The sequence below is a fragment of the Gigantopelta aegis genome, chromosome 3 (genome assembly GCF_016097555.1).
Source record: "Gigantopelta aegis isolate Gae_Host chromosome 3, Gae_host_genome, whole genome shotgun sequence".
In the NCBI taxonomy this organism is placed as follows: domain Eukaryota; kingdom Metazoa; phylum Mollusca; class Gastropoda; order Neomphalida; family Peltospiridae; genus Gigantopelta; species Gigantopelta aegis.
Window position 1 is genome coordinate 60,064,529 of NC_054701.1, and position 26,452 is coordinate 60,090,980.

Here is a 26,452-nt window from a genome sequence, read left to right on the forward strand (position 1 = left end):
GTTGTTTTATTTAACGACGCCACAAGAGCACATTGATTTTTTATCTTATCATCGGGTATTGGACGTCAAACATATGGTCATTTTGACACTGTTTTTTAGAGGAAACTTGCTGTCGCCACATAGGCTACTCTTTTACGAGACAGCAAGGGATCTTTTATTTGTGCTTTCCACAGGCAGGATAGCACAAACCATGGTTTTTGTTGAACCAGTTATGGATCACTGGTCGGTGCAAGTGGTTTACACCTACCACTCAGGGTTTGGAGTCGGTATCTGGATTAACAATCCCATGTCTCAACTGCGATCCGAACCCAGTACCTACCAGCCTGTAGACCGATGGCCTAACCACGACGCCACCGAGGCCGGTTAAACTCGGACCAGTGAATATTTTCCAAGAACACAGAATAAATAAAATATGAATATACAATCTTTATTATTACAGTAAACATTTTCTTTTATTACAGTATTACAGTATATAATACAATTTAAAATAGTAAACATTTAATTTTTATAGTATACATTTTATTTTAATTAAAGCAAAAATATTTCTTTTTATTTCAATAAATATTTAATTTTTGTCACTGTAGATATTTAATTTCAATACAGTAAACATTAGATTAAATACGAGCTTTAAAAATTTCATTTTATTTCTGTAAATTGTAAAACTTAACATTTTACTTTGGAGTAGAACATATAGGTCAAAGAATTGATGCTTATCAGCTGACCCACAGGGCTATTTCCCATTCCAGCCACTTTATGAAACCTGATATAACAAACAAATGGGCTGTAGTATACCGGCATGGTAGGTAATGAAGTTATGTTCCGAGGCAGTGTGCAAAGAACATTTTGTTCAGTATTCTGTTGCGACTAGCCAGGGTTTCTAGAATATTTATAAAATTCACTAGCCATGGGATCAGTAATTTAAGAAATTTACTAGCCACGATTAAAATCTACTAGCTCTACTTTACTTTAAGTAAATGAAATTTTACTAATTAATAGTAATAATTAGATATGTCACCTGAAGAGGGAAATGGAGCTTAAACACACTAAGATTGGTGTGTGTGTGTGTGTGTGTGTGTGTGTGTGTGTGTGGAAGTGGGTTACAGGATATTCATATTTAAAAAATAAGACTGAAATGCAGCATTTGACAACTTTTGTTTTCACTAGCCGTTGGGCATGGTAATATTAGTTATTTACTAGCCCAACATTGAATATCACCAGTAATGGGAGTGGGGCTACCATAATCTAGAAGCCCTGGATTAGCAATGCATGTTTCAGTGATCCCCACACAATTCATAAAGAGCAGCTGCTATCAATTTTCAATCATTTATGAACAACTGTTGCTAATCAAAGCTTAGAAAACAAAACATTCCAAAAGTGTGGGATTTTTTATTTTTTATGCCAGTACCAACTCCAACCCAAATTAGAGGGGGGTGGAGAGGGCAATTTCTGAGAGGTTAAAAACCAGAGGTTTATGGATTAGCCAATGGCATTCTCCTCACCATTCCACTTTTGGCACATAGATACTATGTTTTTCGTATACAGCAAAAATTAACTATAGATTAATTATCGACCTTTATACACCTAGTCTTTTAACTTCTTTAAAATGTAAAAATAACAATATTATATGTTTAGTTTGTGTGTCAAGAATCGTCAGAGTTTTTACCGCCAGTCTGACTAAGGTGTTTCACAATGTCCACCCAATTCCAGCCCCTGGTTTTCTCCGAGGTGGCCCCATATTTGTCCATCACACGACGCTTCTGAGCTTTAGTCATCTGCTCTTTTTTCTCCTTCTTCTTTGAAGAGTCGACACTGATACATTCGTTTGATTGTTGCAGATCAGAACGGGTGTTATTCTGGAAAATTAACAACAGTAATAGGAAATGGTTTATTTAACGACACACTCAACACATTTTATTTATGGTTATGTGGCGTCGGACATATGGTTAAGGATCATACAGATATTGAGGGAGGAAACCCGCTGTCGCCACTTAATGGGCTACACTTTTCAATTAACAGCAAGGGTTCTTTTATATGCATCATCCCAGACAGGATAGCACATATCACGGCCTTTGATGTACCAGGTGTGGTTCACTGGCTGGAACGAGAAATAGCCCAATGGGCCCACTGACAGAGATCAATCCCAAACCGACCGCGCATCAAGCGAGCATTTTACCACTGGGCTACGTCTCGCTCCCAACAGTAATAAAACACATGGTCATCTACTCAGTTATGAATACAGAACCCATTCTGTTTCTTTTTGTGTTTTTTTGCCAACACCTACAAATTATGAAACAAGAATACTGGTGAGGTAAATGACACACCTGTCAGGAGTTTGATGGATAACCATAGATATTAATGAATATGTTATGGGTATTATTTAATTCTAATTGTTTTGAGGGGGGGGGGGGACATAAACCCAGTGGTAAAGTGTTCGCTTGATGTGCGGTCGGCCTAGGATTGATCCCCGTCGGTGGACCCATTGGGCCATTTCTCGTTCCAGCCAGTGCTCCACAACTGGTGTAACAAAGGCTGTGGTATGTACTATCATGTCTGTGGGATGGTGCATATAAAAGATTCCTTGCTGCTAATTGAAAAGAGTAGCCCATGAAGTGGCGATAGCGGGTTTCCTCTCTCAGTATCTGTGTGGTCGTTAACCATATGCCTGACGCCATATAACTGTAAATAAAATGTGTTGAACATTACTAATGTACCTGAATGTGTTTGGAGAAAATTTTGTAATAAATCTTTTTTACTATTTAAGAAATATGGATTTCAAGTGAAATTATGTTGAGATATGTTATATTTATTATATACGAAGCCAAAACAAGGGTGTGACGAGTGACTGTCGTCGACCTTTCACAGCGCTTGGTGTTGCTAAAAACAGGGTGCATGGTACTTACAGTATCTAGCTTAGAAGATTACTAGCTTAGAAGATTAATTTTTATACAATTGACACGACAATAATAGCATGTGCTATTTTATCATGGTGAAACATTGGATCTGTAATAATAGTAATAATGTAAGCAGCTGAATTACAGGTGTACTATAGATGAATACATTAATCCACAGTTTCACAATAAAACAACATTTGAGATGTCATTGTAATCTATGCATCAAAGGGAATATTTAAGTTTGTTTTGCTTAACGACACCACTAGATCACATTGATGAATTAATCATCAGCTATTGGATGTCAAACATTTGGTAATTCTGACTTGTAGTCATTAGAGGAAACCCGCTACATTTTTCCTAATGCAGCATGGGATCTTTTATATGCACTTTCCCACAGACAGGAAAGCACATACTACGGCCTTTGTCCAGTGCACTGGTTGGAATGAAAAAAAACCCAATCAGCTGAATGGATCCACCAAGGTGGTTTGATCCTGCGATGCAAGCACCTCAAGCGAGCACTCAACCGACTGAGCTAAATCCTGTCCCCAAGGGAATATATACATTTAATCATTCGCTAAGATGGATAGATGAAATACAGTTAAATCTACTAAAAGTGGCTGTTCCTTATTTTTGACAAAAACAAGATGTTGCCTTTTGTGCCATTTATCACTTCAACATGAAATAATGACATAAAATGATGACTGAAATGATTTTGCTAAACATTCTGTAAATTAGAAAGAAAGAATTGTTTCATTTAATGATTCATTCAGAACATTATAATAATGGTTATGTAGTTAAGGACCACACATATAACGAGAGAGGAAAACTGCTAGCGACCATGCAGACAATGCTGTTTACAGGTCAGTATGTTTTTATTTTTTATAATTTTGGACAAAATATTAATACACATCATCCCACAAAGAGGATAGTACATACCACGACCATTGTTATACCAGTTGTGGAGCACTGTCTAGTATGTGGAATAGTCCACTGTCGGTAATAACAGAAATAGGAGATCGATTTCTTTTTCAACACTTTATTAATTATTTTCTTCCCTTTTCTGTTTTTTAATAAATATAATTAAAACAAACTTAACACACACACACTTCTACAAAATCCCTAAGACAAAAATATGATACTAAAATGGAAGAACAAAGTTACAGTTTGTTTTGTTTAATGACACCACTAGAGCACACTGATTTATTAACCATCGGCTACTGGATGTCAAACATTTGGTAATGTTGCCATATAGTCTTAGTGAGGAAACCCATTACATTTTTCCGTTAGTAGCCAGGGATCTTTTATATGCACCATCCCAGAGAAAATATAACATATGCAGTACCACAGCCTTTGATATACCAGTCATGTTGCACTGGCTGGAACAAGAAATAGCCCAATGGGCCCACCTACGAGGATCAATCCCAGACCGACCAAGTATCAAGCAAGTGCTTTATCACTGGGCCACTTCCTGCTCCTGGAACAACAAAAAGAGACAGAAGGAAACAACCCACCTGCTTCGGTGGTGTCGAGGTTAAGCCATCGGACATAAGCCTGGTAGGTACTGGGTTCGCACCCCAGTACCGGCTCTCACCCAGAGTGAGGTTTAACGACTCAATGACCACTACAACCTCTTCTCTCTCATAAACCACTAACAATTAACCCACTGTCCTGGACAGACAGCTCAGATAGCCGAGGTGTGTGCCCAGGACAGCGTACTTGAACCGTAATTGGAAATAAGCATGAAAATAAGTTGAGATGAATGAATGAAATGAGGAAACAACCCACCTGTGCAAGTGGAGCATCTGGTTGATTGGCAGTCAAGTTTTCTAGGTTGTCCTTCACCCATTCAAACAGCGAGAATGTCATCGGCATTCCTAGAGACTCTTCAACCTGAAGAAAAATGTTTTAAAAATAATAATAATAAATGTACATAATGAATTAGTATCGAAAAACACTAACTATAAACAAAAAAATTACATAATGAATTAGTACCGACAAACAACAACTATAAACAAATATTTCAACTTCTTACTATTATATTTTTTTATGACACAGAATTTTTGGAAAATACAGGTGCCATTATATTTCAGCTATGTGGATTAGTCTGGCCATTTTGGCTTTTGCTTGCCATGCAGCAACTCAGCTTCATTACCATTTGTCTAAACAGTTAAATTTTAAAAATAAAATGTAAAAAATTGCACTACTATTATCAGGACATAATAACTTAGTAGCAAGCAACTAACCTGTTCCAAGACTTGTTGTTTGATGAATTCTTTGACATCAGAGAGTCTAAAAGACAACAGTAAACTACATTTGAAAAGTATTTTCCCAACAACTTAAAAAAACTTAAACCAGTATGCAAGTACAAATTGTTTAAAGGTTTGAAGTGTCAGAATATAATTATAGATGTTAGCACAGTTAAATTAAACAAATAAAGTCATATTGTTCAAACTAAATGATGTTGTAATACCGTATTTGACCGGAAATAAGCCCAGGGGGCCAAGACAACTCATTGTGAGCTTAGCATGGGGTGGGCTTATTCACAGACAAGGGGCCAGTTTTGTTGAGAAAAAAATAAATAAAAAATAAAAAATAAATAAATAATAATAATTAAATGAAAGGAAGAAAACTCGTTCAGTAGCACCTAGTATTAGCATTTGTTATTAATAAATAATAATTGTTTAAAAATTGTTTTTTTTTTTACTAGTATCTAATTATCAGAAACACACCTATACAATTACTTACCAGTTCTGTTTATTTACATCCAAAATTTAATGCTGAGAAGACTTAAAACAACAGCAATTAACAAACTCAATTTAATTTCTTAAATGCTATCAAAACGGAGGGGGGCTTATTCAAAGACATGGGCTAATTTCCGGTCAAATACGGTAATGAAATATAATGACTGTGATGTTAAGAAACTTCTGACTTCAGTTTACCTACTTCACTACAACAGTTACACTGAACAACAATAACATGTAAGCAGGGAATCGGTTGTTAACCATATTGTGGGTCACTAGACAACTTATCAAAGGCTCAGGTATGTGTTATCCTGTCTGTGGGATGCTGCATATAAAAGATCCCTTGCTACTAATGGAATAATGTAGCGGGTTTCCTCTCTATGACTGTGTCAAAATGACCATATGTTTGACATCCAATAGCTGATGATTAATAAATCAATGTGCTCTAGTGGTGTCGTTAAACAAAATAAACTTTTATACAACTTACCAAGTTCAATACACCATTTCAAAACACAGTAAAACTCCTCTAAACCGGACACCCTCGGGACCAAGTAAAAAGTCCGGTTTTATGAGGTATATGGTTTAGAGAGGTTCTCTTCTGCACAGATATTTTAAAATGGACAATGATAAACGTCTGGTATTTAGGGAATTCCGGTTTATAGAAGGTCTGGTTTTGAGGGAATTCCGGTTTATAGGAGGTCTGGTTTTGAGGGAATTCCGGTTTATAGAAGGTCTGGTTTTGTGGGAATTCCAGTTTATAGAAGGTCTGGTTTTGAGGGAATTCCAGTTTATAGAAGGTCTGGTTTTGAGAGGTTTCATTGTTCTGCAAATGTCATTATCACAAATTATGAAACAAGGCTAATAAACACTGGAACTTACATATGCTTATTGTAGAATAAATCTAAGTTCAAGACAGGAGGCTCATCAGGGTACGTTTCAGGCCAGGATATCTCCAGCATAAAAGACTTATAGTTACCATCTTCACCATACTGGAAAAAAACGTATGATTGAATGAATGAATGAATGAATGAATGAATGAACGAATGAAAAAAAAAGGTTTTATTTAACGACGCATGCAACACATTGTATTTAAGGTTATATGGCGTCAGACATATGGTTAAAGGAAACATGTCACGTGACCTATATTTGGCACCAACCATGTACAATTAATTATAAATTGAATCACCTAAAAAAAAAAAAAAATAAATAATAATAATTACTTAAAATATCTCCGTAAAAAAAACCCCCAGATACGAGCTCTTAGCGGAAATTGCCGATCTTTAATGAGCAGGGCAATCACGAGGTCCGTGACATCAGAGATGCATCGCTTGATCTGAAGCCTTACACTTAAAAGACTTGCACAGCTTACCAAAACAATAAGTGTTCGTTCGCAAAATGTTTTGCTGTATCAATTTGAGCTGTTAGTAAATGAAGAAAGACACACATTTACTTACAACAGTGATACTGAAGAAAAAACGGATAGCGAATCGGAGGGTGGAGAAACCGATGGTGCCAGACCAGACCTGTCGACCAATTTACAGCCCGGAGCCCGAAAGTAACCCGGAGACAAAACCAAAATCCGGATGCTAATGCCGAGGTGTATACTGTTCATATTTAGCATAAAGATACACCTCGATATGATGTATTTAAATATGTACAAAAATATAAATGTAGGACAAACATTTTTTTCTTTTTTTATATATATATATATAGAAAATATCGTATTTTTCATGTTCGGGCTGTACATAATGAAATCTGTATGCACAGTGTAAACAAACGCTCTAATTTACGACAAGGCGCTTCACTTTCATTAACCTGACTTGTAAAACAACATAAATGACTTGAGAGTATAATCAACTTTTTAACTAAATATATTTCAATTTGCATCAATAGAATGAAATGGGGTTAATAGTATTTTTCTCTCTTAAAAAAAAAGCAGCATATTATTAGGCCTATTGTTAGGGTGCGTTAGAGTAAAAATGACCACTCACGATACCCATGTGATAATTTTCTTTTCTTTGGTACTACGTAATTGGTCAGTTTTGTCATTTAAGATGGGAAAGTCTACTTAATCAAGGGTTTTACAGCATTATTTACAGTGAAGCAGGGCGGCTGATAATGTCCATTAACACTGTACTATAGTCGCGACAGGTTATGCCACAATACCCTGTGATCTTAAAAAAGTGGCAAGTATTTTGTACGTATGTCTAGACAGTGGTAATCACTTACCTGGTCGATACCCTGCAATATACACCTGCCAATCAGGAATCACATGTACAGGCCACGGAAAGAAAGGACCAATTAACTAAAACAACACTCCGATTCTCAAGTCAGCCCGTGGATGAAACATAATAGTTATTTCGACACCGACAGTAGTGGTTTATTTTGTATTGAACTTCGTGTTACTTTGGGGCTTCGGGCGATGAGGAACGTTTTTGTTACGTACTCCGCCCGAAGATTAAAAACATTATTTAATTATTTTATTTTTATTTTTTAAACATATTTAAATACATCATACTGAGTTGTATCCTCATGCCAAATCCCATGTTTGTATATGCCATATTTAATTACTTATTGACGTTTCCTCCTTTGGACGGTGAATACAGATTTTGTTATGTAGGCCTACAGCCCTAACATGAAAAATCTTTCTTTGTTTTAACATATATAAATACATCATGCTGTGGTGTATCTTTGTGCCAAATATGTACAATGTACACCTCAGTATTCGCAACCGAGTACCGTTTTTGTCTCTGGGTAACGTTCGGGCTCCGGGCTGTAAATGGGCTGACACCAAAGTACTATGCGGTGTTGGTGTCCAATCTTTTGTTTTGTGATAAAATACACGCGTCTTTCTTCGGATACAATCCTTTGGAAAACTGTAAAAAGACAATCCCGATCGTTTTAAACTGTTTATTTTTACACCCAAAGGCTGCGCAGTACGGCACTGTTGGACTGAAAAGATCGTAAGCCCCTTACTCCATATATAAACAGTTAACAACAATGGAAGAGTACAGCAGCTCTGACGTCACTTCCCTTTTTTTTCGAACGTTCACGAATAAATATGCATAAATCGTACTTTAATACTGATTAGCGTAATTTCTTCATTTTAAGTCAACTACGTGTATTTTATTGTTATAAACTTATTTGTATATTATTTTTATATCATTTTGCTTTTAAAATGAGCTATAATATGGTCTCGTGACATGTTTCCTTTAAGGACCACACAAATATTGAGAGAGGAAACCCGCTGTCGCCACTTCATGGGCTACTCTTTTCGATTAACAGCAAGGGATCTTTTATATGCACCATTTCACAGACAGAGTAGTACATACCACGGCCTTTGATATACCAGTTGTGATGCACTGGCTGGAACGAGAAATAGCCCAGTGGGCCCACCGACGCGGGTCAATCCCACACTGACCGCGCATCGAGTGAGGGCTGTACCACTGGGCTACGTCCTACCCAAAAAAATGAATGAATGAATGGAACCAAAACTACAAACTGTTTTTAATATATATTAAGTGTTCCATAAGCAGAACCTATTTGTAAAAAAAAAATGGGTTTTTTTTTTTTTTTTTTTCCATTTCAAGCAGCACTCCATTATCAGTTTGTATGTGACTGTGATATACACTGTCCTGTTTCTGGTGAAATTACATAAACAGAAGATGATTTACACGGAAGGGCAGTCTTCTTGCAAGGTTTATTGCAAAAGTCACGTTAAGACATCTAATAGACACTGATTACAACAAAATATATTTTTCTTCTTTAATGATTCTTTTTAAAATGCATTACTTGACAACGGCTTCTTTCAATATCACAGTCAAAGTAGAATGATGCCTAAACCTCTTGTGGATATAGGCACGTTAATAAAGTTAAAAGAAAGAAAGAAAGATGACTTATCTCCCTTTAGTTGTGAGATTTCAAGTTAAAGAGAGTATTGTTTAACCATGCCTGCCATTTAGAATAAACTATTAACATTATATATTTTTTTTAAATCATTTTTGATATCCTTGTATTATTCTCCATTTAACAGCCAGACATGTTAAAACATATTAAAAACATCTGTAGGCTACGAAGGCAAGCAAAGACGACTGTTGATAGTGATAACACGCAACTTTATTAAAATTGTACTATTACTAATGTGTGTATTTTTCATTATTAAATGATTTCATTATATGGTGAGGTGCAGCTTTAAGCAACATTCAATACCTTATGCTGAAAACAGGTAGGACCATCTCCTTGAAGAATTCATCGCCATCATATATTGAATGCAGCACCTCTAGTATTTCTCATTATTAAATGATGTAATTATATGATGAGGTGCAGCTTTAAAGGAACATTCCTGAGTTTGCTGCATTGTAAGATGTTTCCGACTAATAAAATATTTCTATGATTAAACTTACATATTAAATCTATTTTCTTGTTTAGAATATCAGTGTCTGTATATTCAATGTGTTTCTGGTCATGTTAATGTTTGTAAGAAGGCCAAACTGAATTTTGTCTTCAAATAATTTCATACGTACGAAATTTTTTTTTACCAAATACACTTTAACCTAGTACAAATATTAGAACGATGAGAAACACGTTTAATATACAGCCACTAATATTTTATGCAGAAAAATATATTTGATATATAATTACAATCATTAAAACATCTGTTTGTCGATAACATCAAAAAAACTGCAGCAAACTCAGGAATGTCCCTTTAAGCACCATTCAATACCTTATACTGAAAACTGGTAGGACCTATCTCCTTGAAGAATTCATCGCCGTCATATATTGAATGCAGAACCTCAAGTTCCTCCTGAAGATAGAAACAAATATTGGTTAAGATCTATTTAATGACATTACTTCCAGCCCTAAATTAATATTCTTCCAACTAATTACAAAGAATCTTTAGATCTAGTTTAAGTAACGTATAAGGGTTTAAAGGGACATGCCCTAGTTTTTAAACACTAACGCATATTTTTTTACTATTATAACCGTTTTTCATAACGTAAATTATATTTTACTTAGATTTTATTGTTTAGATTATCAATTTCAGTACATTCGAAGTGTTTTTGATCATCCTGGTGTTTTTAATACCACAAAATGTATTTCTCATATTTTTAAAAACGCACGTGTGTCTGAGAGGTAACAGTTATGGAGTCGAGGTTTAGTCTATTTTAGAGGGTATTTCACCATTTCAAAGTCACAGACTCATGTTTCATTCAGTTGTAACTGTATACAAATGTGTTACAGGTTTGTAGATTAACTAAACTTAGTGTTAATTTTCACGTGTTGAAACTAGGGTATGTCCCTTTAAGCTATGCTAATATATACCTGTATTTCATAATATATACACCAAAAGATTAGTTCTAAATTTTGTTGTTTAATAATGATATGTTTTGATCTACTATATTCCTGATATATTCTATATTAAATTTTAATTAAAAATCATCTTTCAATTTTTTATCAAATAAACATGAGAGAATAAATCAGTTTTATGTATGGCCTGTAAATGTACCTTTGTACCATACTGGTAATATTTAGAAAAAGCCTCTTTTTTTTTCCTTCTAAAAAGGATGCCACAAACATTTAACACAGAAACTTAGACATTTTTCTTAAGACATCATAAACTTATACAGGAAGGAAGGAAATGTTTTATTTAACGACACACTCAACACATTTTATTTGTAGTTATATGGCATTGGACATATGGTTAAGGACCACACAGATATTGAGAGAGGAAACCTGCTGTCGCCACTTCATGGGCTACTCTTTTCGATTAGCAGCAAGGGATCTTTTATATGCACCATCCCACAGACATGATAGATGCACCATCCCACAGACATGATAGTACTTACCACGACCTTTGTTACACCAGTTGTACAGCACTGGCTAGAACGAGAAATAGCCCAATGGGCCCACCGACGGGAATCGATCCTAGATCGATCTCACTTCAGGCGAGCACTGTACCACTGAGCTACATCCCGCCCCAAACACATACAGATGATGGTGGTAAGATGAATGGTGAAGAAGTATGGGACAACCTGACAGGGCTGTGCTCCATGCTTGCTGCCAGTTGAGCTATCTCGGTATCACCTGAGCCTAGAGTAAACAGAACCAGCAGTTCCTGCCCAGTAATCATCTCTTATTGGGGTCTGACACTCAGGTGGCACACCCATAACTGCACCAATGAAGTAGGTGAAACTCAGTGTATGTGGCTGTACACCTGCCAATTGAGCCTAGCTGCGCACTCACTCTGGGTTGAAGCCAGAACTGGTATGAAAAAATTTCCATTGCCTCAAGAGGAACACAAACCCAGGGCTCAAAATGGCCTGTGGCCAGGTCGCCAAATACAAGCAATGTTTTGTATGGGTGACTCAAATATTAAAAAAATTATGATGTTAGTCGCCCAAATAATATTATCTTCTTTAGAGCTATACATATGAGCCACTATTAATATTTGTATTCCACATTAAAATCTTGCTCATGGTTCGCTTACCATAATTTGCCAACATGCATTATTATTTATGGGCCACCATATTTTTTGGTGAGTTTCGAACCCTGCAAACCCAGTATCTACACATCCCTAGTCTAATGGCGTAACCACCACACCACCAAGGCCAGTAAAAGAACTTGTTTGGCCAATAACAGACTACCGGTAGTGTGTTTGTGTTATTAAAGTAACATACGTCCTGCTGTTCTTTGCAAGCCATTGTCCCGTCAATGCAAGGACATGCTCAGGTTTCTGGGGTTTTTTGTACAGGTGTGTGTGGATTGTCTGGAAATTTTCACTTCACCAGCTAAAACAACAAGTAGAAAAATGAAATACAAAATAAGTGAGTCAACATAATACCGTTTATGAATACAATTTAGCTGCTAAAACTAATTTGCTATTGACCTTTCATTTTAGATTTTTGGGAGGAATTATTTTCCGCGACTGTATGCTACAATAATAAAATAGTAATGACCAAACTTCTTTTCATGAGACACGTTATCAATCGAACACATCCACACGATGCAGAAGACTAAAAAAAGTTTAAAATTTTGTTTTGTTTAACAACACCACTAGAGCACACTGATTTATTAATCATCGGCTGTTGGATGTCAAACATTGGGTAATTTTGACACGTGTGGTTTGAGAGGAAACTCGCTATATTTTTCTATTAGTAGCAAGATATATTTTATATGCACCATCCCACACATAGGATAGCACATACCTCGATCTTTGATGTATATACCAATGTGGCTGGAACAAGAAATGGTACAATGGGCCTATTAATGGGAAGACTGAAAAATGCACAATACATACCAAATAGGGCCTCTACAAGTCCAAAATACTGGACTCAAGTACTCAAGGGTCAAACTTGACCCAGACCTGAGCATTATACATCTTAATTCCAGTGCTGAACATGGATGCATTCCACACATTCAATTTTTGTTTTCCCTCAATGTCTCATAGCCCTATAATGTAACCGGAGGCAAACATATATATATAGCAAAATGACGTTAACTTTTTTTATTTATTAAATGAGACATTGAGAGTGCTCTTCCTTGTATGGGTACTCGAGTCCTGTGAACGGAATTGAGTCTTTGCTAGACTCGGCCCGTGTCCAAGTACTCATGGAGACCCTAATACCAAACCAAATAATCTTTATTGGTGGTTTCCACAGGTTTGCAAAGAATATAATCTACAATACATATGTATGGCTGATTTCACAGACCTACAACAATCACATGACAGACATGACTGTATCCAAAGCAAGGGTTTATTTATTATTATTGGGCCGAGAAAGCCAAAAATGGTGGGTAATCAGGGTTTGAATGTAAATATGTCAGAGATGTGAACACTCTTATCGGAAACAAGAACTGCTCAAAAGGTTTTATATCTACAGGCATTATTCTCTGCTATATAATCAGAAATAAGTAAGCATGTAAATGTAATTTGCAGTCCTACCAGCATGTTTATGATTCTCACATATATTTTATTCGCGAACATGTTTGCCTATATCATGGTATTATAATACAAAATGATTTAATCAAATACACTCTTTACCCCCATAACATATCCACACTTACTAGAACTTACCAACATTTTTTTTTATCCTAACATAAGGGGTTATAGAATCTGTCCGCCACTAATCCTTCTGTAGGGTGTATACTACCAAATCAAATCCCATAGACGACAATAGTAACATATGTGGCTAAAACTCCTACCTGCAACGTATCAACCGACATAAACGCCACGGATATAAATACTACCACCCCTTACACTTAAAGTGAATCAGAAACAAATGGGGGTCAAGCTGCTCGTTTCTGAGATAACGGGTAGCGTCTATGACTACCCTAGTTTCGCACAAAATTCGAGTACTTTTTTTTACAGGTACCCCATACATGTTTCAAGCACAAGGCTACTTGACACATTGGTACTAGATGAAATAAAATTGCACTTTTTTTTTTACCCAGATGAAACTATTATTTTTTACAACCAACACACTCACATTTATAACCAATCACAGGACTTGTGGTGTTCACTTCTCTATCAAAAGTTCGGTGCACCTCGAACTTTGACCCAGCCGGAAGTTATTTGGTTTAGTACTACCTATACTGATAACATACATTTTTCAAAAAGTGTCCAGCTATGTGTCTTTATGACAACCAGGATCTGGTGTATTCTGACATAAACTGACATCCTCACTGAAACTGTTGTTTCTACAGTGCAACCTAATATAATGTACACCTAAAAAAGCATATATATTGCATATAGTTTTGTACAAATGCAATATGTCATATTAAACAACAAAATGTTTTAAAATAAAACTCCTGAAGATATTTACTTTCAGTTGGGTGTGTGTACTCAGGTATATATGTAGAGACAACAAAGATAGTCAGAGTACCTCTACCCTTTAAAGAATTCCATTAAAACACATGCACTTGATTGACCCCTAGATTATGAAGACCTTAACAGGCATATCAAAGAAATATCAGTATTAAAAAAATACACTGCCTGAGGAAGGAAACACAAACATGACTGTACCTGTATGAAGTAATGACTTAATGTCCTGAACATTAGTGTTGGGAGGAAATCCTGTATGCTGGGTGTGGGTGTCTTCAAGTTACCAGGTGTGGGAAATTCAAATCCATCGACCATGCTGATTTTCATAATGAACTATCAAAACTATTGGCAGCCACCAATATTCCTGACTATATTTTATTTATAGCCTACTGTAGTTGGAGGTTTTAATAGTTGTGATATCTGGAATAATCATGCAGCTTTAACACATTTATTTTTGATTAATTACTGAAAAAAAAACTATTTTTAAATGACAAAATTACCCGAACATCTATTTTCTTGCATTATTTTCTAATCCGGATGAATACAATATGTACATTAGATGTATTCCTACAATCTGTAATCCAGCATTTTATTTAGCTAGTAACATTAGGTAATACAGCTTTAACAATAAAATAAATTATCAACTTAATCCAAGGCAGATAATCAAATCTGAAAAAATTGGTTCTGAATCTAGTATAAACTCAAAATGCTGTTCATGAGAGCTAACTAAGTGATTATTAAGAAGAAAAAAATGATCTGGAGATCTAAGGATATATTTAACAACATTATTGTTATGTACAAATAAGAACAGAAGGCACAATAGTGACAACAAATTTAATTATGTTTTTGGTAAAGTTTTTCTTCAAATTTACTTAAAATTTTGCATAAAACTACAAATTTGTCTAAAATATAACTCAGCACCCTATAAATATGTCAAAATGACAATAAAAATCAACTTCTTTACAAATTTGAGTTTTCAGAATTTCATACATAAATAATTAACAATGTTAATGGAAACTAAAGACATTAACCCACTATTGGCACATGCTATTTTTAATATAAAAATAAATTGCTATTAAAATCTTAGTTCAGGTTGCCTATATATAATACCATATTTAAGAGCAGTTGTATATGGCAAGTCAAATACCATGTAAAAAGAAATTATTGAAATCTTTACAGTATGAATTATAGGCCAAAACCAACTTTTCTTCAGTGCTAACTTTGATTCAAACTCCATTCAGAGCCATGTACAGAGATTATTGTCAAGGTCAAGGTCATTGTGAACTTGCATGATCGAGTGATGGCTAATTAATCAACCAGTATAGTTTAATTAAATAAAATGACAAAATCATAATATTTTTTATTATGCACTGAATATGTGCTATAGGGTGTATACTACCAAATCAAATCCCATAGACGACAATAGTAACATATGTGGCTAAAACTCCTACCTGCAACGTATCAACCGACATAAACGCCACGGATATAAATACTACCACCCCTTACACTTAAAGTGAATCAGAAACAAATGGGGGTCAAGCTGCTCGTTTCTGAGATAACGGGTAGCGTCTATGACTACCCTAGTTTCGCACAAAATTCGAGTACTTTTTTTTACAGGTACCCCATACATGTTTCAAGCACAAGGCTACTTGACACATTGGTACTAGATGAAATAAAATTGCACTTTTTTTTTACCCAGATGAAACTATTATTTTTTACAACCAACACACTCACATTTATAACCAATCACAGGACTTGTGGTGTTCACTTCTCTATCAAAAGTTCGGTGCACCTCGAACTTTGACCCAGCCGGAAGTTATTTGGTTTAGTACTACCTGTAAAAAGAGGGATTTTTTGGTGGGGATTCTTAAAAAAAGTGGGGCATGGTTTTTTGCGGAGGAAAAAGAAATAAAATAAAATAATTTATTTAGTAAAAAAATAATAATATAAAAAAATATGGACATTAAGACTTATTGGGGGAGGGGGGCAGCCCCCCCCCCCTTGCTAACCATAATCACTCTGTAGCCGTGTAGGCTATCAACACTCCTCTGTAACAATCGACCGACAAAGTTCCTAAATTAAAATAAAGTAAAACAAAAAATCACTCGACCCTATGTTCCTAAAACAAACTAAACCCTAACCGTTCCTGAAATAAAACACAAAATAACGCAAAGTTCCTAAAATAAAATAAAATAAAATGGAAATTAACTCGAGTTATTGGCTTTATTTTAGTAATCGTCAGAGTAGTTAAAATTATCGAAAATTACATATTCGTTATTTAGTGTAGGCCTATAGTAAATGGTTGTATTTAGGTGGCGGACATATTCTATAACCGTACCACATAGGGGCTTATTTGGATAAAATATGTTGTTTTATTTATAGATGATTCTGTGTGTTATAATGTTATTTGTTAACATTCTCTCTCTCTCTTTCTCTCTCTCTCATCTTTCCTAGGGATAAAATAATCATTCACATTATTTCAATCCCTGCTCACTTTCAAGTTGTTACTCGGTCACCCAGTCATTAATTCTCTCTCTCTCTCCCTCTCTCTCTCTCTCTCTCTCTCTCTCTCTATCTATCTATATACGTTAGACAAGAAAGCTGAAATTCAATCCACACCAATATTAAAACGTGAACATAGAGGAAATTGAATCTACAACATTGACTGGTGATTTACCACGATTCAAGTTCCAAGGGCGCAGACATTACTGTTTGTCGTTGATGTAAATTCCTCTTCAACAGACCGCATAAGGAAGGAATGAGCTAGTCTAGGTCTCACTACACAGATGTCATCTGCCATTGAAACCCATGTTAAACTGCCCAATTTCAAGCGAAGATTGCCCATAGAACGGGTTCTCGTTGGCACTAACAACATACACCATTGCGAACATACATTATATAAGCATTTATATTCACTCCAAAATTGTGAACATTTCCATCTCTTTTTTTTGCTATATGACCGCATCTGGCTGTGGTACCGGTCCGAACAGGTGGTTCATTAACCGATTCACTCCGGCTGTCACTTGCGCTATATACCCATGTCCCAATAGGTCGATGCACAATATTACAAAATAACATGGGCAAAATACAGCCACAAGGCTTACCATTAAACATACATATTGTTTTAATTCTTCACCATTTCCTAGAAGTGAATATGTGAACCATAACATGTGCCACAATTAGGAACTGTAGTGGACCGTGATCAATCAACTCTCATCCGGAAGTGATCTGTGTAGTGAGACCCTATTTTGTACTAGTTGATCAGAATTATATGTTTAAATAAAAAGAAAAAAGTTAAAATAACCAGGTATTATCAAGTTTAAATTTCGAGTGAAATGAGACTCTATGAGTTTCATTTATTACAAGCGTTATAGACTATTACACGAGGGGCATAAATTGCTACCGAGTTATTTTATTTTATTCTCTATTTATTTTGCTCATGACCATATAAAAATGTCCCTTTCGTAATAAATAAAAACTATGTTGAAACTATCTACATATCGTATCGTTACTCTCAACTTTTTGTTTTGTTTACTTTCATGGTAAGTCTTTCAGACCTTATTTTTGTATACTAGTATTCACATAGAGAATTCACTAAAAGAGCAGGGTTTTTTTTTTTTTTACACACATGTACACACACACCCTGAAACAAAAATAACAAGTACAACAACAACCAAACAAAAATGAAACACAAACAAAAACCACAAGAATTAATTTTTATTTTAGTATCAATTAATTCACATTAGCAAGATATTCGTGTTTAACTGGATTTTTCAATTAAGATTCTAGAAGCACGTTACCCTGGGTATATATTTAAGGTTTCTGTCCAGTGCAGGGGTTAATCATTGACGGTTAGTGGTCAGTGACAGAGAAGTTGAGCTTATGAAATTCATTCTTGGTCGCAGCCGGTACAGTGATATGCGAACCCAGTACCTACCAGTATTAAGTCAGCTGGCTTGACAAGAGATGCAGATAACAGAGATCAAATCGTGTTATGGGGCGACACAAAATATTAAAGGCTGTAGTGGGGGGGGGGGGGGGGGGGGGGGGGAGATGTAACATTGCAGGGGTCGTGACCTTCATGCCCCTCTCTCTGGGTAGCTAACCAGTATATAATACAACTACAAGCTTGTGAGCGCCGACTGTAACGAGAAATAACCCAATGGATCCTATGCCAAATAGCACCTCCGGTGACTTCTTCCATAAGACGGACGAGACGTAGTTCAGTGGTAAAGCGCTCGCTTGATGCGCGGTCGGTTTGGGATCGGTCCCCGTCAGTTGACCCACTGGGCTATTTCTTGCTCCAGCCAGTGTACCACGACTGGTATATAAAAGGCCGTGGTATTTGCTATCCTGTCTGTGGGATGGTGCATATAAAAGATCCCTTGCTACTAATGGAAACATGTAGCGGGTTTCCTCTCTAAGAATATATGTCCATATTACCAAATGTTTGACATCCAATAACCGATTATTAATAAATCAATGTGCTCTAGTGGTGTCGTTAAACAAAAAAAAAAAACTTCCTAATAAACTAGTACAGCTTCCCAGAGCAAACTTTCAATACAGATAGAACTAAAATAAATATAAATTAAAGTCAGAGTAATGATATATGTTTGGCTGTAATTTCTCGTTGATGTTTATTTTATTTGCTCTACGACTGGTATATCAAAGGCCGTGGTATGTCAGTGGGGAAATGCATATAAAAGATCCCTTACTACTAATTTAAAAATGTAGTGGGTCAAAATTACCAAACGTTTGGTATCCAATAGCCGTTGATTAATAAATCAATGTGCTCTAGTGGTGTCGTAAAACAAAACAAACTTTAACTATTTACATTAAACACAAGGTCACATAGGTGACACGTTGAAAGTATGCACCACCCCCTATGAGGTAATAAACTATAATGTAAGTTGCACTATAGCTTTCCAGGGTAAACTTTCTATGCAGACATAATTTACAATTAAATAAATATAAAGTTGGCTGTATTTAGTTCCTCGTTGATGTTTACTTTCTTGTTATATATTTGTTTCCTTGTTTTTTAATTTTCGTTGTTGACTCCATATTTAAATGTAATCAATCATCCAAAAGGCGCGAATGTTACTGAATCTGAAGTGTTGTTGTGATACTAAACTTCAGTGGCGGGTATAAAGCGTGGAGACCTTGAAGACTATACCTTCCAATGGCACCGACATGGCGTCTCAGGGTGTGGGGTGGGGGTGTGGGGGGACATAGCCCAGTGGTCATGTGCTCGTCTGATATGCGATTGGTCTAGGCGCTTCACAATCGGTATAAAAAAGGCCGTGGTATATACTATCCTGTTTTTGTGTGGGATGGTGCATATTATGATATAAAATATCCCTTGTTGCTAATCGAAAATAACAGTTCATGAAGTGTCGGTAGCGGGTGTAACATTATCTATGAGAATAATTAATACAGCACAATCCCCCTTTTGGGGCACATTGTTAGCCGTGAGACGCGCCCCGTAAAACTGGATGTTGGAATCCTGGTGGTTGATGTTTGGGGCATACCTACGGGTATGACTCCTGGCAACACACCACTTTGGCCTGGAGGTCAGCTAAACAGGTGGTCAGGGAGGTCCGACCTAATCAATCTGCTTGTTACGCCAAGCTCCAGAGCAAACAACCTTTTGTTTGGTTTATATATATATATATATACTCTTCAAAAAAAAAGTAGGGGAACCTGAAATATTAATGTTAATATCAACTATTAGACCGAACATACGTTTTTACCACAGACATCCTAGTAAAGAACGTTCAGGTCTGTTTATTAACACACCTAAGCACATTTCCTAGTTTGCACGTGCATCACACAGTTGCCCCGTACACGTGCGCGAGATGTCATTCTCGATTTTGACAATTTCCAGGAAGGTCGATATATCACTGTGGAAGATTATTTCTGTCAATCTTTTTCATTCTGTTGATCATACAGTTGTTATTGTTTTGTTTTTAGTCATTTTTATTATTTGAATTTGCGATTTACTGATAAAAAAACGTCAACTTTCAAATTTCACTTCTGACCCCAATCGTCCTTCAAGATCTTTGGTGGTCATAAATCCTACTGTAATACTGAACTACCGGTTGTAATGTTTGCCTAATTAATTCACTGTTATCATATAACCATTCCCCACAGCTAATATACCTTACAATTTTGGCAATTGTAAATTTTTAGTAGAGTTCCGCTACTTTTTTTTGAAGAGTATATATAGCCATGAACAAATATTGTATTTGTTGCTCTTGGGGCGATGACTTTTTATGGGATTTTAAAAATCATTGCCTGAATATATTAACCAATAACTATGTATCCCTGACCTGATTGTCTGGTGGTTATCCAAAGCTTCGTGTCCCCTTGTCGGACTCCGTGGTGGGTGGGGGCATGGTTGATGAACTTTTATGACTCATAACATGGGTAAAAACAAATCCCAAATTTCAAATGGGACTTAAAAAGGGTCCACACCGAGGTTGTGGATTCCTCTTCATCTGTTGCGGAGGACGTAGCCCAGTGGTAAAGCTCTTACGTGATGCGTGGTCACTCTGGGATCGATCCCCGTCGGTGGATCCACTGGACTATTTCTCGTTCCAACCACTACACCACAACTGGTATATCAAAGGTCGTGCTTTCTGCTATCCTGTCTGTGGGATGGTGAATATAAAAAATCCACTGCTACTAATGGGTGGTGGGTTTCCTCTCTAAGACTATATGTTAAATTTACCAACTGTTTGACATCCAATAGTCTATTATTAATAAATCAATGTGCTTTATTAAACTCTAACTGATGAGGAATCCAAGAACATTAAAACAAAAATTTAGTTTTAACTTCTGAATCCTGGCCACCAGTTGACGAAGCCTTGAGCAAAACTATCAAACTATCACCGTTTGCTGTTCAGAAGGGGCTTGTTGGCTTGACTGGCGAGTCAGAAACTATTAAAAAGATGAAAATAGTCCATTGCTGGAAGAATGTTCAACATGGACTCACTTTCATTGTTTTCTTAAATTTTTTATTCATTCATTTTGAATTGAAAAACAGATTAGTTGGTTTTAAAGTGTACTAGTATTTGGATTATTTTAACTTTTGCCACTTTTTAATTAAAAGGCGTCTTACCACCATGCAATGGCAAAACGAAACAACCACCACATTAGGGTCCAAAATTTAAAGCCAATAAAATTTGTTTTTACTTCTTTTTTCGAATGCATGAAAAAGTGACAGGGCAGTGTATTCCTTCTCTCCCTGTAGGTACTTCATCAATATTAATGGCCTTAGGGATTATTAAAATAAAATATGCATAAAAATATAATTATAAAAACGAGTAGCAATTAATGTCAGCGTGGCAAATATTGAACTGGTTCAATGTCAAACAACCTGACATCCCCGGTAGGCCCTATTTATTATTACAATGATCAACATTTTGACAAGTGGCCAAAAAGTAACTCCACACACACACACACACACACACACACACACACACACACACACACACACACACAGCACAGCCACACACACACACACACACACACACAGCCACACACATGCATACTAACGCAATTTATTTGTACACCAAAATGTCTATTTTGCATTGGACATTTGGTGGGTTGTTGTTTTTTTACATGTGTAGGCTGACATTAACCCCCCCCCCCCCCCCTCCATCTTCCACAACAGACTAGAGAAAATGGTGATATTTGTGAACAGCTCCTAAAACGTTAATTATTTAAAACGTATATGCGAAGCTTTGTTGTGGTTGTGTGTGTTGTGTTTGTTTTTGTTTTTGTGGGTTGTTGTTGTTGTTGTTATTTTTGTTTTTGTTTCTTATTTTGTTTTGGGCGGGGTTTTTTCTTTATTATTATTTTTTTTCTGTAGGGAAGAGGAAAGCCCTGATTGATAGTCACACAGCTAGCTTCAGATGCCATTAAGTTTCAAGATAAACATTTTAACTATATAACGTTGCTTTAAATCGTCATACATTTGTTTTAATATAAATACTTGTACTACGTTTTCAATACCGATTTAAAGTTTTCAGACATTATATATATATATATATATATATATATATATATATATATATACATGTATATATATAACACCAATTTTAATTCAAAATATGATACTTGTCTCTTCATACCCCTTCCTCACCCTCTCTTTGTCCAGGACAGACATTTTGACCAGGCGGAAGTCGTGTCCACCACAGTGGTCCTTTAACATCTGTAGACAGAAATACATTAAATCGGTCAGTCATAATGCTTGACGTCCAAATTACCCCACAGATTTAATAATGGTATAGCCATATTTAAAGTTACATCACAGATATTGCGTGTTTTTGTCATGTTCACGCTGCCTATGTTACCATATAGGAAGTTAGCAGTCAAATAATTAATCAAAGTACCCATGTGATCGCAGGCGTTAATTACACGTGTCTCCATTTTATCGGAGCTGAGGTATCTACAAGGTCAATGCGTCACACCAGAGACAGATCACAGCCCCCAGGGGTTTTCTGGAAGATCATATAAAATTTATTTACTTCGAAATGTTGTGTGGATTTGTATCCTTCAACTGTTAAGGTAAGACGCATTTGCAGCATTCCCTTTAAAATTCATTATGATATATATTTTTACGGGAATATGATGAAATTAATTCGATAAATAGTCTGACAAAATGGACCTGTGATGTTCAAAAAGACATTGATAATTTTAATAGACACAAACACTAATACGATTCAATCTGAATAATTTAAAATAAATTAAAGAAAACTAACTTAATAGTGGCGTTTCTTTTGTGATTCAGTACACACGCATTGTACGCATTTATTTGTTTATTTTATTGAGTTATTCGTTTAATTATTGATATCTCAAAATCATCTTTGTCGTAAAATAAAAAAAATCTACACAAAGGCAGTATACTTTGGTGACATACTAGCAAAACGCATGAAGCAAAAACACACACTTTATGGATTTTAAATAAAATATGGATTTTAACACACATGAAAATTTCGACAGTTATACAATAATATCTATTAAAATGTTAAACAAAAAGTAAGATTCCTTGGGTAAAATCATAAATATCTTCGCTTGTTAATTTCCATAAAGAATCGCTTTTTGCAAAAAGTAGGCTTTCTTTACAAAATTGAATAGAAAAACACCCATGTTATATAGATATATTACTCCAGTTTGTTACATTAAAAATATACAAATCTTTGGTGACCACAGTGGAATTTCAACAACATTTTGATCATTTGTATTTGTAGTGAATTTATTTTTTCTTCTATTAAGTCGGCTGTTTTAAGATATCCCTTGAACTTTATCGCATACACATCATATACGATGCTGAATGTGATAATTGTTTTTGTCGCTTTGGTTTAATAAGTGTAAGTGAATATGGTTTAGTAGAAAGTAATTTCGAATACTATTTTCTGTACGACTAATCTGTTTGTTTCAGATGAAGGTGTTCGTTGTTGTCGTTCTGTGTGCTCTAGCGCTAGCCGAGGCTGGTGTCTTGGACCTGGTCCGTCAGAAGAGACAACTAGCAAAGGCAAAAGGTAAGGAATGGCGTGATGGAAATGTGACCCATCACTTCATAATACGCACCGGGAGATGCCAGCAACTGGAGAGGCCATTTATATTCATAATTCTCCTATCAGTTGTGGATGAAACATAATATTCACTGGGGGGGGGGGGGGGGGGGGGGGGGGGGGGGGGGGGGGCAAGGACCGGTTCATGCACCAGACGCCTATGTAAATTACCGTTATGTAATGTCTTGTTTTTCTTTATTCTTTTTGGGTTGTTTTTTTTTTTTTTTTTTTTTTTTTTTTTTAACCCAAATGCTAAATTATATAGCCTGGTAATGTGCTCTAGTGGTGTTGTTAAACAAAACAAACACACTTTAAATATAACCTGAAGGCTAAATCTTAGTCCTAAAATGACTTGACTGACCATGACAATCACTAAGTATTCGTCAAAAAGCAAGAAATCTAATTTAACACATTTTCAAAACATTTCACATATACTGTTGTAATTATCTCCCGTCTTACTTGAAATTCCTTCGTGAAAAATAAAGTGATGTGTTCATCAATCTGAGCCATCAGTAACATAAACTCTTTTAAATTCTAAACATGGGCTTTAATTGCAAACGCCACAACGTTTCTATAAGCATTACACTTGTGTACGCTATTTCAGGTTTATAAGTGAACAAAGCTCGGTTTTCGCTTATATATTTACAATTTTTTAATAATTTTTTTTATTAAATTAAAAAAAATAAAAATAATAATAAATAAGAAAGAAAAGACCCCCACTCCCACTCCCCAAACAACATCCCACTTTTTGAAGTTGAACAGCGGGAAAAGGTATACAATGCAGAACATTGAACTTTTGCACAAAATCAACTTATTATCTGGTGTATTGCCCCCAACATTTCGAATATTTATGTTTATGTCCCCGACTGCAGCCAACATTTTGGATGGGGGGAGCAATCCATATGGGGGAGGGGCAACCTACACTATATGGATATGTATGTATGTATGTATTATTTTATAAAATTTAATACAGTTTAAAAAAAAAAAATACTGAGGGGCATGGACCCTTTGCCCCCCCCCCCCCCCCCCCCCCCCCACACACACACACATCTCACTACGCCACTAACTGTAAACCTGCGGTCGTGCGCATAATTTACCCGTAGATGAGCTTTAAAAGGAGATCTGGGACTGATTAGCGGGGAAAATAACTACTTTAACAGTTTATTTCATCCTGGAACAAAATACTATATGAGGTGTGAGAAAAGGAAATGGTGGGCCAATCGACAATCATTTTTAGTAGAAGTAAAAATTGGTACATGTATATAATTAACTTTTTTAACATCAGGTTTTGTATCGCGCACCATTTTAAAAGTATATATATATTTGGGGGTTTTGGGGTAGAAACACCTCTTTGCTCAAGAAAATTTTCTTCTTTATCCAAAATATTTTCCAGGTGAGCATCACTCGACCCCACCACCCCTTCTCCACATAAATTTCGCTTGCTATAGTCTAGATCCCCCTGCTTAATTTTTTGCAAATGCGCCTGCAGAGTGTGAGGACAAGATGAAAGCACAATATGCTGGTTTTACCACTATTGAGCTGTACTTTACATTGTTTGCTACTGCCCAAATATATTTAAGCACCCCCCTCCCCCCCCAAAAAAAACAAAAACAAACAACAACAACAAACAAAAAAACACACACCAAAAAAACCCCAACCCACAAACCCAACCCCCCAAAAAACCCAAAAACAAAACAAACCCAAAACATACGAATTTATTGTATTCGTGTAGATTTTTTAAAAAGCATTTGATTGCATACAACACTCACTGTTAATTAATATACACGCTTATTAAAAATAAGATAAGTGCTAAAGTTATAAATGTATTGAGATCTATGTATTCACAAATGAGATCATGTATAAACATGCAAGATTGATTATCACAATTATAAGCGTACGAAACTGCTCAAATTCGGGCAAACATTATACAGATATTCGGGGAAAATATGTTAACCTGAAACCTTTTCATAGGCGTACGGTCTCCCATTTTTGTAGGGGGAGCAAATGAATCACTACGCATTTATACATGGATTACAACTAATTTTGAGGGCAGAAGGATGGAAATACATAGTAAGAAAAAGTCTCATGTTGGCACATTTTGCCCGAATATACATGTATGTATCATTTTGCCCGAATTTGAGGTTTCACAATATTTAAACAAAACAAACAAAGCTGTATATTAATTCCGTTTTTGTTTATAATTTATATATGTACATACATGTATATACATTTACATTCTGAGCTTTATAATAAATAAATAAAAACTATATATATATATATATATATATATATATATATATATATATATATACATACATACATACATACATACACATATAAATATTCTGAGCTTTCTAATGAATCAAAAACTATGTATAGTTTTTGATTTATTAGGAAGCTCAGAGTGTAAATGAATCTAGA

At 35.7% G+C, this 26,452-nt stretch overlaps 2 protein-coding genes across 3 annotated transcripts in view; one reads left to right on the forward strand and one right to left on the reverse strand.

Annotated features, from left to right (window-relative positions):
- Positions 1–1,372: 1,372 nt before the first annotated feature.
- LOC121391379 (RWD domain-containing protein 4-like) lies at positions 1,373–17,226 on the reverse strand. Of its 2 annotated transcripts, none has more exons than XM_041523037.1 (7): positions 17,131–17,226; positions 12,310–12,420; positions 10,356–10,436; positions 6,512–6,621; positions 5,135–5,180; positions 4,677–4,781; positions 1,373–1,853 (listed from the first exon to the last, which is right to left on the reverse strand). In XM_041523037.1, the coding sequence occupies exons 2-7, from the start codon at positions 12,331–12,333 to the stop codon at positions 1,641–1,643; spliced, it is 579 nt and encodes a 192-aa protein (XP_041378971.1). In that variant the 5' UTR covers positions 12,334–12,420; positions 17,131–17,226; the 3' UTR covers positions 1,373–1,640. The 2 variants fall into 2 exon arrangements, with proteins under 2 accessions (XP_041378971.1, XP_041378976.1); XM_041523042.1 differs by having other exon boundaries at positions 17,073–17,134.
- Positions 17,227–23,006: 5,780 nt separating this feature from the next.
- LOC121368343 (basic salivary proline-rich protein 1-like) overlaps positions 23,007–26,452 on the forward strand; it is a 13,513-nt gene continuing 10,067 nt past the window's right edge. The window contains exons 1-2 of the mRNA XM_041493035.1: positions 23,007–23,024; positions 23,899–23,998. Coding sequence (XP_041348969.1) covers positions 23,899–23,998 — 100 coding nt within the window. The 5' untranslated portion in view covers positions 23,007–23,024. The remainder of the gene's footprint in view (positions 23,025–23,898; positions 23,999–26,452) is intronic.

What these genes read in the sequence shown, in the direction of transcription:
- LOC121391379 (XM_041523037.1), bottom strand. Translation starts at nt 12,333, where the DNA reads ATGGCTTGCAAAGAACAGCAGGAC. An exon ending in CTTGCAAAGAACAGCAGGAC is followed by an intron (nt 10,437 to 12,309) that starts GTATGTTACTTT and finishes TTCTATCTTCAG; the next exon opens with GAGGAACTTGAGGTTCTGCA. An exon ending in CAGATGCTCCACTTGCACAG is followed by an intron (nt 1,854 to 4,676) that starts GTGGGTTGTTTC and finishes TTAATTTTCCAG; the next exon opens with AATAACACCCGTTCTGATCT.